This window comes from Sinocyclocheilus grahami, unplaced genomic scaffold, assembly GCF_001515645.1.
Source record: "Sinocyclocheilus grahami isolate Dianchi unplaced genomic scaffold, SAMN03320097.WGS_v1.1 scaffold168.1, whole genome shotgun sequence".
Lineage (NCBI taxonomy): Eukaryota > Metazoa > Chordata > Actinopteri > Cypriniformes > Cyprinidae > Sinocyclocheilus > Sinocyclocheilus grahami.
The window spans coordinates 589,412-601,260 of record NW_015505347.1 but is presented as its reverse complement, the minus strand read 5'-3'; the positions used below and the strand labels follow the sequence as shown (position 1 = coordinate 601,260).

Below are 11,849 nucleotides of genomic sequence, written 5' to 3'. Positions count from 1 at the left end.
TTGGTATGATGTTCTTTTTATGAAATGCTGTGTTGGTTTTCCGCCAGATGTAACGGGACACACAACTTCCAAAAAGTTCAACTTTTGTCTCGTCAGTCCCCAGAATATTTGCCCAAAAGTCTTGGGGTTAATTAAGATGTTTTTTGGCAAATGTGAGACGAGCCTTTGTGCTCTTTTTGGTCAGCAATGACTTTTGCCTTGGAACTCTCCCATGGATGCCGTTTTTGCGCAGTCTCTTTCTTATTGTTGAATCATGAACGCTGACGTTAATTGAGGCAAGTGAGGCCTGCAGTTCTTTAGATGTTGTTCTGGGTTCTTTTATGACCTCCTGGATGAATCGTCGTTGTGCTCTTGGAGTCATTTTGGTTGGCCGGCAACTCCTGGGAAGGTTCACCATTGTTCCAAGCTTTCTCCATTTGTGGATAATGGCTCTGAACGTGGTTCGCTGGAGTCCCAAAGCCTTAGAAATGGTTTTATAACCCTTTCCAGACTGATACATGTCAACTATTTCTTTAGATCACGGCATGAAGTGTTGCTCTTTAAGTATGCTTCTCTTTGTCAGACAGGTTCTATTTAAGTGATTTCTTGATTCAGCAGGTCTGGCAGTAATCAGGCCTGCGTGTGGCTAGTGAAATTTAACTCAGCTTTCTAAAATAATGTGGTTAATCACAGTTCTTTCATGATTTAACAGAAGGGGGCAATTAATTTTTTCCCGTAGGGCCATGTAGTTTAGGACAGCTTTTTCCCTTAATAAATGAAATCATCATTTAAAAACTGCATTTTGTATTTACTTGCATTATCTTTGTGTAATATTAAAATTAGTTTGATGATCTGAATCTTTTAAGTGTGACAAATATGCAAAAAAATTTAATAAAACAGGAAGGGGCAAAAACCTTTTCACCTTTTCTGTATGTGTGTGTGTGTGTGTGTGTGTATGTATAATTTTAATGTTTTCTCACTGACTGGAACACAGAAACTCTGGCCTTAACGAAGATACTGATTTTCTCACTGTAAATTAAACTTTCTTTGTGTGTTGTTCAGTGGATCACTCTCATTCCTGGCTATAAGTATACATTTTTTTCGCTCATAACTTGTGGAAAGAAATAGTGCAGACACTGAACAAGGCTGAACATTTCTAGTGCGCATGTGTCTGAGCTGAGCTGAGCGTTCAGTTGTATGCATGCGCTAAGCGTTCGCATCATAATGGAACTATACTCTGTGCTTTCAATCAGATCTAAAGCAGTGCTCTGTTTTGTCTGTGATCTCAGGTGTGGAGCCTCCCACTGCTGCTGGTGGTCGGCTGGGCACACGTGCGGGGGGTTCGCCATTCTACCGTGAGCTGTGGTTCATTGTGCTGATGGCTGGAGTCTCGCTATTGCTGCTGGCTCTCATTCTGGCTATAGTTTTACAGAAGGCTCTCAATAAACCGCCGTTCACCCTCGTATCAGTGCCACTCCAGTGCCGCAGCCCGCTGGCCGTCTACCCACCCAGCAACTCCTACCTGGTGAGGCCAAAACATCCTTATATTACACTTTGCAGGTTTCAATAGGCATGTGGACAGTGTGCAGATTAGGAAGCAGAAAGCTTCAAAATATCTCATATGCCAAAAGTCTGAGGAAATATACAAGGAAGCGTACACCAGAGCTGGGTAGATTACTTACAAATTGTAATAATCCGTTACTGATTCCAAATTACAGGACAAAAATTGTAGTTAGTATGTAATCCATTACATTACACATTTTAGGTAAACTAATCAGACTACTTTTAGATTACTTTTAGATTACTTTCGACCTAACTCGTTTATCATATTGATTTAAAATAGGATAATCTTGAACCATATTGATATAAAAAATACAAAGCGTAAGAAAATATATTGCATCTGTTGTTATCAACAACATGAAGTGCATTGAACACTAGGCTATATTATGTCAAGGTTTCCCAAACTGGGTTTGTGAAGGAGCTGCAGGGAGTTTATGAGATTAATGAAAAGCTAATAATTAATTAAATCATAAAAATGTTAAGTTAAAACTATTTTAAAATGAATAAAATAAAACACTTACTGAAAAATGAAATATTTTATTTGTTTACTTGCATGTCATGTGACCATTACCCAATGTCACAGAACCACTGAACATGCAAATGTGATTCTTCATTATTAAAATATTTATTTTAAAATCTCAGGTGTACTTCAAGTAAATATATTAGGTGAAAGAAGTTCAGGTGACAAAAAAACTTGTGCATTTTAATGTGTTTGAAATGGTCAAATGCTGTGTAGCCACCTGACTAATAACTGATCTCTGTGAAGCCCAGCGGTTGGGTTGTTTTGACCCAGCGGTTGGGTAGCTTTGACCCAGCGGTTTGATAGTTTTGACCCAGCGGTTGGGTTGTTTTGACCCAGCGGTTGGGTTGTTCTGACCCCCTTTTAACCCAGCGCTGGGTTATATTTAACCCAGCATTTTTTAGAGTGCATGCTTTAAGCATATTTATAAAATAAATGCTAAATGAACAGAAATCTAAAACTTAAGCTAATTTCATCTTGAAATTTATTTCCATTTTGAAATATTAATATAGTTGTAAATGCAAAGCTTTATTTTACGAGGTCTGTCGGAAGATATTGCTCTAAAAGCTGAAGCCTCTTCTCGTGTTCTTGTGCTGTTCAGGAGGTGATTGAGAGTAAAGTGGAGGAGGATCGTTCTGCTGAAGATGAGGATGGTTTGGTGACAGTCTCAGGTCTGTACACACAAAACCTTTTACAGCGCAGCGTCAGCCAGCTCATCGACAAGAAAGACGAGGAATCATGGGAGCCGCACTTCAGACGCCTCGACAGCGGCCTGGTGAGAACAAAACTTACTTCTGCTGGACAAATGCTTTTATTTCTGAAATCTGATTTTGATAACCTGTCATATGTTTGTCAGTTTGAAGGTGAGGAGTTTGTGGACACCATCAAAGGCTTCAGCACAGCCAGGAAGGAACACACCATGTTCACCGACACCAACCTTTGACCCTCATCTCACATCATCAGCACTTTCTCCAAACATCATCTCAGAACTGAGCGGTTTTGGTGAATTCAGAACTGCTCTGGGACTCGTACCTGTGATACTGGCAGGAGGAAACCGGATTATACAGCAGACAAAAAAAAGAAAGAAAAAACTGCAAATTCTTTGCTGAAACATTGCTTTAGATTTTTTATTTTATGATGCATGTAATGTTTAAGCATTAAGCACAAGACCCTAGAGATATTAAAGACATTGTTAAAAGTCACAATCCATAACATTTAAACAGAAGTTTAATAAAAACAAAAGTTATCATTTATTACATTTTGCATATTTAAAACGATTGTAAAAAAAAGTTAATGTATTTTGAATAAACTGGGGAAATATGATTTCCATTAGTTACATTTTTTAAAATAGTGTCTTGCCTTAAGAAAAAAATACAATTCTTTAGACAAAATTAATGAAATGTATTATTTATCAGTGTAAAGCAACCCCATGACAAGTATTTTATACATAGACATAAATATTATAAAATCTCTCAGAACTTAAGATTTTTTTTAAGAATTGAAACTTTTAACTTAAAGTATTGTATTTTTTAGATTGTCAGAAATCCAGCTCATGACTGGCACTTAAAGACAATAGTAAAAAAAAATTTACAGAAAGACACAAATGCACAGCAGGCTTGATGAACAGGATGCTTTTATTGGAAAACTGCCCTGCTACATACAATGCACTGCTTATAAAATACTAATTCAAAAGGACCATTAATGCTGCATTAAAAATAAGGTCAGTTTCAATGTACAAAATTTCATGCATTCAAAAAGGCAACGTTCATTATTGCTTGTATAAATATATAATCTTTAGTTATTATACCCTGATTTACTGTGCACTGCTAATGTTTCTCAGAATCAGGCCACGACCGCCTGAAGACACCAACAAGAGCTGTAGTTCATCGCTTCACGCTTACGTCGTGCTCTACAAAACCGTTCCCTTTGAGACCAACTGAAAGTGCATGCAGCCACTTTTACTTTCTGAACGCTTTACAAACATGAAAACTATTTCTACCCTTTAATCGAACCTCTTGATAAGTTTCAGCCCACAGAACAGACTGATTTAGAAGCATGTGAGATGCTTCATCTAAAGGAATAATTCACTCAGAATTTTAAATCATGTTCCTGTATGACTTTCTTTCGTGGAATAAAAATTTACGATAAAAAACGACTGAGCGGCTGCGGAAGATTTGAAATATGGCACATGATTCTTATGGACCTCTTTTATGCACAGAAGAAATAAAATCATACAGGTTTTTACAGTGAAATAATCCTTTAAAGGAAGTTCATCCAAAAATGAAAATTTGCTGAAAATGTGAATGGGTGCCATCAGAATGAGAGTCTAAACAGCTGATAAAAACATCACAATAATCCACACATTTTGTGAAGTGAAAAGCTGCATCTTTGTAGGAAACAAATCAATTATTATCACTTAAGACATTAACTGAGGAACTGGAGTGGTGTGGATTATTGTGATGTTTTTAATCAGCTGTTTGGACTCTCATTCTGACGGCACCCATTCACTGCAGAGGATCCATTGCTGAGCAACTGATGAAATGCAACATTCTCCAAATCTGTTCTGAAGAAGAAAAACTCATCTACATCTTAGATGGCCTGAGGGTGAGGAGATTTTCAGCAAATTTTCATTTTCTTCGGTGAACTATTGCTTTAAGGTCGTGCATCTACAAGACTCAACAAAATCTCAACCTCTCCATCAAAAAGCGACATTCAGTTTTTATAGCCACACATACAAAAAGATCACTTCCAATCTGTTTCAACAAAAACTAATAAACCAGAGACAATCATTTAATCTTCTTACAGGACCTTAGTGAGGACAGACAGAGGTGTTTCTCAATTATAAGTGTTTCAGCTCTTCATAGTTTAAAACAGAAATCCAGCCCAGAGATCTGATAAAAGTCAAACATGTCCTTCCTCCACTGCTGAGATCTCACAGATTTCACTTAAACTGGCAGCAAATACTTGTGCCGTTCACTCCTTATCAACTCAATATTAATACTGTTATAGAGAAATGTTAGAAAGCTGGTCGAACAGAACAAAAACAGAGTTTGATCATCTAGTAACTGGCAATGAAATAAATGTTGTGTTTTAAAAAGTACCACTAAATCTGTTCAGCATGACTGAACTATTTCATTCCGATATGATAAACGTTTAGATTTTGCAGCCACATAAACTTTTCCTACACAGATATATGTACCTGCCTTTGCTGAAGAGATTGCTTTGAAATCATTCTATGATTTTCAGCCATCAGCAGCTTAAAACTTCCTGAAATCGCATTTCATCTGATGAAAAGATCAAATAAGGGAAATCTTGCATCTAGATCTGTGCTAAAACAAACTGAATATGATGCAAACGTGCATGATTTTTGACAGCTGCTCTGCGATAACTAGTGGAATCTGTCAGTGAGTGAAATGTGAACTGCATTCGGACATAAACTGAATACTGCACTCAAGCTCCCACACAAAATAACATCTACACAAAACAAAACACACATTCAGACTGAGAAATAAATGCCACTGGTGGGTCAATTCTGTGCATGATTATCTGGAGAGATGCAGAGGATCAGATGTTTGACGTGCCGATGATATTAGCTGCTTTTCTGCTCCAGAAACTCTACGTGGGACACAACACTGAAACAACAGACATGAAAGGATAGATCAGTAAAAGCCTGAAATATATTACACTGATGGTCAAACGTTTGGGGTCAGCAAGTGTGTTGTTTAAAGAAATTCATACTTTTATTCAGCAAGGATGCATTTAATTGTTTAAAGGGGTCATATGATGCGATTTCAAGTTTTCCTTTCTCTTTGGAGTGTTACAAGCTGATTGTGCATAGATAAGATCCCTGAAGTTGCAAAGACTAAAGCCTCAAAACCAAAGAGATATTCTTTATCAAAGTTAAGACTCTGCCACGCCCCCCTAAAACGGCTCGTTCTAACACGCCCCCACATATCTACCTCACTATGTGGAAATATTTGCATAATGCACCCAAATGTGCACGCAAAGAAAGAAGGCGTGGTTTCAGTAACCGCAGTTAGTGTTGAAGCAGCCATGTCAGGGAGACGCTGTGTGTTTCTAGGCGAAAGCAAAAGCACTTTATTTGGCCTTCCAGAAGTAGATGCATTTAGGAATCTTTAAGATCACTTACAACAGAACAGCAATGCATTTTATGGACGACCGTTTCGTGAACCTAGGAGAGGAAGTAATTCTGACTTTGCTATGACAATCTGACACTTCTGAATCAGCTACTGTTTTGTTATTAGTTTAAGTATTTATAATATAATATATAAATACAGCTATAATATAATATAGCTATAGGTCAATATGTTTGACGTTCAGTTTACATCAAATCAACATTGTGTCAAGTTTTTGACATCAGCTTGATTTACATATTTGAACTGTTTTTTGATGTCAATTTGAAGTATTTTGAACAATTATTTGTTAAAGCAGCACTATGTAACTTTTTCTGTGTTCAACGTGTATGTAATGAGCGAGTACATCATGAATTAATCTTCCAAACCGCGTTTTTGTCTTATTCCGATTCACTACGGTACACTTATAATAAGTACTTATATTTGGACTATTGTAGCCTGGTTGGGTCATCGCCGCTTATCTGCGTGAATCGCCATAGACGTAAACTTAGTAATTATTACAATATTTATATTATTTTTATTATTACAATATTTCATTATTTTTACAAACATGAAAACTATTTCTACCCTTTAATCGAACCTCTTGATAAGTTTCAGCCCACAGAACAGACTGATTTAGAAGCATGTGAGATGCTTCATCTAAAGGAATAATTCACTCAGAATTTTCAATCATGTTCCTGTATGACTTTCTTTCGTGGAATAAAAATTTACGATAAAAAACGACTGAGCGGCTGCGGAAGATTTGAAATATGGCACATGATTCTTATGGACCTCTTTTATGCACAGAAGAAATAAAATCATACAGGTTTTTACAGTGAAATAATCCTTTAAAGGAAGTTCATCCAAAAATGAAAATTTGCTGAAAATGTGAATGGGTGCCATCAGAATGAGAGTCTAAACAGCTGATAAAAACATCACAATAATCCACACATTTTGTGAAGTGAAAAGCTGCATCTTTGTAGGAAACAAATCAATTATTATCACTTAAGACATTAACTGAGGAACTGGAGTGGTGTGGATTATTGTGATGTTTTTAATCAGCTGTTTGGACTCTCATTCTGACGGCACCCATTCACTGCAGAGGATCCATTGCTGAGCAACTGATGAAATGCAACATTCTCCAAATCTGTTCTGAAGAAGAAAAACTCATCTACATCTTAGATGGCCTGAGGGTGAGGAGATTTTCAGCAAATTTTCATTTTCTTCGGTGAACTATTGCTTTAAGGTCGTGCATCTACAAGACTCAACAAAATCTCAACCTCTCCATCAAAAAGCGACATTCAGTTTTTATAGCCACACATACAAAAAGATCACTTCCAATCTGTTTCAACAAAAACTAATAAACCAGAGACAATCATTTAATCTTCTTACAGGACCTTAGTGAGGACAGACAGAGGTGTTTCTCAATTATAAGTGTTTCAGCTCTTCATAGTTTAAAACAGAAATCCAGCCCAGAGATCTGATAAAAGTCAAACATGTCCTTCCTCCACTGCTGAGATCTCACAGATTTCACTTAAACTGGCAGCAAATACTTGTGCCGTTCACTCCTTATCAACTCAATATTAATACTGTTATAGAGAAATGTTAGAAAGCTGGTCGAACAGAACAAAAACAGAGTTTGATCATCTAGTAACTGGCAATGAAATAAATGTTGTGTTTTAAAAAGTACCACTAAATCTGTTCAGCATGACTGAACTATTTCATTCCGATATGATAAACGTTTAGATTTTGCAGCCACATAAACTTTTCCTACACAGATATATGTACCTGCCTTTGCTGAAGAGATTGCTTTGAAATCATTCTATGATTTTCAGCCATCAGCAGCTTAAAACTTCCTGAAATCGCATTTCATCTGATGAAAAGATCAAATAAGGGAAATCTTGCATCTAGATCTGTGCTAAAACAAACTGAATATGATGCAAACGTGCATGATTTTTGACAGCTGCTCTGCGATAACTAGTGGAATCTGTCAGTGAGTGAAATGTGAACTGCATTCGGACATAAACTGAATACTGCACTCAAGCTCCCACACAAAATAACATCTACACAAAACAAAACACACATTCAGACTGAGAAATAAATGCCACTGGTGGGTCAATTCTGTGCATGATTATCTGGAGAGATGCAGAGGATCAGATGTTTGACGTGCCGATGATATTAGCTGCTTTTCTGCTCCAGAAACTCTACGTGGGACACAACACTGAAACAACAGACATGAAAGGATAGATCAGTAAAAGCCTGAAATATATTACACTGATGGTCAAACGTTTGGGGTCAGCAAGTGTGTTGTTTAAAGAAATTCATACTTTTATTCAGCAAGGATGCATTTAATTGTTTAAAGGGGTCATATGATGCGATTTCAAGTTTTCCTTTCTCTTTGGAGTGTTACAAGCTGATTGTGCATAGATAAGATCCCTGAAGTTGCAAAGACTAAAGTCTCAAAACCAAAGAGATATTCTTTATCAAAGTTAAGACTCTGCCACGCCCCCCTAAAACGGCTCATTCTATCACGCCCCCACATACCTACCTCACTATGTGGAAATATTAGCATAATGTACCCAAATGTTCACGCAAAGAAAGAAGGCGTGGTTAGTGTTGAAGCAGCATGTCAGGGAGACGCTGTGTGTTTCTAGGCGAAAGCAAAAGCACTTTATTTGGCCTTCCGAAAGTAGATGCATTTAGGAATCTTTAAGATCACTTACAACAGAACAGCAATGCATTTTATGGACGACCGTTTCGTGAACCTAGGAGAGGAGGTCATTCTGACTTTGCTATGACAATCTGGCGCTTCTGAATCAGCTACTGTTTTGTTATTAGTTTAAGTATTTGCTATTGACTGTTCAAATGCAGAGTTTTGCGCATCATGTGTGTGTGTGTGTGTGTGTGTGCGCGCGCGTGTGGGAGAGAGATCACATCACAGTGGAGTCAGCTGTCTTAACCGTGGCTTGTGTACTGCAAACACATACCAGCTTCATCACTGTGTCTGTCACGCGACTCTGTTCCCTTTCGGGCTCTGTCTTTGCATTTATTATGAAAGATGAAGCTTGCGATTATGGTAAGGGGCGTTACATTTCTGACGAGTGCTTGCAGTGTTCGGCCAATCACAATGCACTGGGTCAGCTGGCCAATCAGAGCAGACTGCGCTTGTCAAAGGAGGGGGCTTTGTAGAAAACGAAACGTTTGAGAGAGGCGGGGCATAGAGGACCTACAATAATGTACAGTATTTGAAAAATAATGTGTTTTTTGAACATTAAAGCATGTCAACATATTCTGTTACACCAAATAATGATCTTTAAAAAAGCATCATATGACCCCTTTAATAGTGAGCAGCAAATCAGCATATTAGAATGATTTCTGAAGGATCATGTGACACTGAAGACTGGAGTAATGATGCTGAAAATTCAGCTTTGCATCACAGGAATAAATTACATTTTACAATATTCTACAATAGTTTTAAATTGTAATAATATTTCATAATATTACTGATTTTACTGTATTTTTTATCAAATTAATGCAGCCTTGTTGAGCAGTAGTTTATATTGTTGTGTTTTGCTGTATGTTGCATATTATTACCACTTCAATTTATTCCTTATGAGACAAATAATGTTCACTAACACACATCACAGAGAAGACAACAAATACTACACACACACACACACACACACAGATGACAAAAATCTATTTTACACTCTTGTGTGTCTAGGTGGGATTACCTATCTACGGCAGATACAAATCTCCTGAAGCGAAGGAAAAAATATCCCTTTGGGGACATATAAATAATTTTTTTGTCATTTTAGACTGTAGTCATTATAATTAGCGATATATAAAAGCAACACACCTGTTCTCTCACACCAGTGCTAGAGGTCAAATGCAGCGGGAGCAAAAATAAAACATAAAACACAGAGAAGATCAGTGAGGCTCAGACTGACAGTGATGAGACTGATGAGTGATTCAGATGTCTGATACCTTTGAGGATGTAGTCGGTGAGAAGAGCAGGAACTGTGTCACTGTCCTCACGCATGGCATGAAGAACTACAGAGAAACACAGAGACACAGTTACACATGTACAACACTACACACGTACACCCTCAATATTTTTCACATCCATATTATTAAACTAAAATAATACTAATAACATAAAAAAATAATTATAATAATAAAAATAAAGTAATTTATAGAATTCAAATATGCAATACCGCTCAAAAGTTTGAGGTCAGGAAGATTTATTTTTTTATTTGATCAATATTACAGTTAAAACAGTACTATTGTGAAATATTATTAATTTAAAATAACTGTTTTCTATGTTAAAATAATTTAAAAGAGCTGTTTTTAAAATATTATTTATTCCTGTGATGCAACCAACATTTCTGATTATTATCAGTGTTGAAACCAGTTTAGCTGATTCTGAAAGAATTCTTTGATGAATAGAAAGTTGAAAAGAACAGCACAGAAGAAAAAAAAATTTTATTTAAAAAAAATAAATAAAAATAAAACAAAAAGTGACGTCTTTACTGTCACTTTTGATAAATTTAATGCATCTTTGCTGAAAAGATACTGCTAAAAGTATTATTTTCTTTCTTTCCAAAAACAAAAAAACCTACTCAACCAACTTTTGAACGGTATTGTTTTTTAGGGCTGCAACAACTAATCGATAAAATCGATTATTATCGATAACAAAAACAATCGACAACGATTCTTATTATCGATTAGTCGGGTCTGCCCACAGTGCACGTCCAACTCATAGACTGTATAAAAACATGGACGTAGTGTCCGTGACATGTTCACTAACACACATCACAGAGAAGACAACAAATACTACACACACACACACACACACACAGATGACAAAAATCTATTTTACACTCTTGTGTGTCTAGGTGGGATTACCTATCTACGGCAGATACAAATCTCCTGAAGCGAAGGAAAAAATATCCCTTTGGGGACATATAAATAATTTTTTTGTCATTTTAGACTGTAGTCATTATAATTAGCGATATATAAAAGCAACACACCTGTTCTCTCACACCAGTGCTAGAGGTCAAATGCAGCGGGAGCAAAAATAAAACATAAAACACAGAGAAGATCAGTGAGGCTCAGACTGACAGTGATGAGACTGATGAGTGATTCAGATGTCTGATACCTTTGAGGATGTAGTCGGTGAGAAGAGCAGGAACTGTGTCACTGTCCTCACGCATGGCATGAAGAACTACAGAGAAACACAGAGACACAGTTACACATGTACAACACTACACACGTACACCCTCAATATTTTTCACATCCATATTATTAAACTAAAATAATACTAATAACATAAAAAAATAATTATAATAATAAAAATAAAGTAATTTATAGAATTCAAATATGCAATACCGCTCAAAAGTTTGAGGTCAGGAAGATTTATTTTTTTATTTGATCAATATTACAGTTAAAACAGTACTATTGTGAAATATTATTAATTTAAAATAACTGTTTTCTATGTTAAAATAATTTAAAAGAGCTGTTTTTAAAATATTATTTATTCCTGTGATGCAACCAACATTTCTGATTATTATCAGTGTTGAAACCAGTTTAGCTGATTCTGAAAGAATTCTTTGATGAATAGAAAGTTGAAAAGAACAGCACAGAAGAAAAAAAAA

The 11,849-nt window shown here is 36.3% G+C and overlaps 2 protein-coding genes across 2 annotated transcripts in view; one reads left to right on the top strand and one right to left on the bottom strand.

Annotated features, from left to right (window-relative positions):
• LOC107593290 (usherin) overlaps nucleotides 1–3,167 on the top strand; it is an 11,464-nt gene extending 8,297 nt beyond the window's left edge. Inside the window, exons 4-5 of the mRNA XM_016282943.1 lie at nucleotides 2,661–2,834; nucleotides 2,916–3,167. Coding sequence (XP_016138429.1) covers nucleotides 2,661–2,834; nucleotides 2,916–3,002 — 261 coding nt within the window. The 3' untranslated portion in view covers nucleotides 3,003–3,167. The remainder of the gene's footprint in view (nucleotides 1–2,660; nucleotides 2,835–2,915) is intronic.
• Nucleotides 3,168–7,375: 4,208 nt separating this feature from the next.
• Nucleotides 7,376–11,849, bottom strand: part of LOC107593289 (fasciculation and elongation protein zeta-2-like) — an 8,966-nt gene continuing 4,492 nt past the window's right edge. Inside the window, exons 5-6 of the mRNA XM_016282942.1 lie at nucleotides 11,354–11,419; nucleotides 7,376–8,413 (exon numbers count right to left, since the gene is read on the bottom strand). Coding sequence (XP_016138428.1) covers nucleotides 8,397–8,413; nucleotides 11,354–11,419 — 83 coding nt within the window. The 3' untranslated portion in view covers nucleotides 7,376–8,396. The remainder of the gene's footprint in view (nucleotides 8,414–11,353; nucleotides 11,420–11,849) is intronic.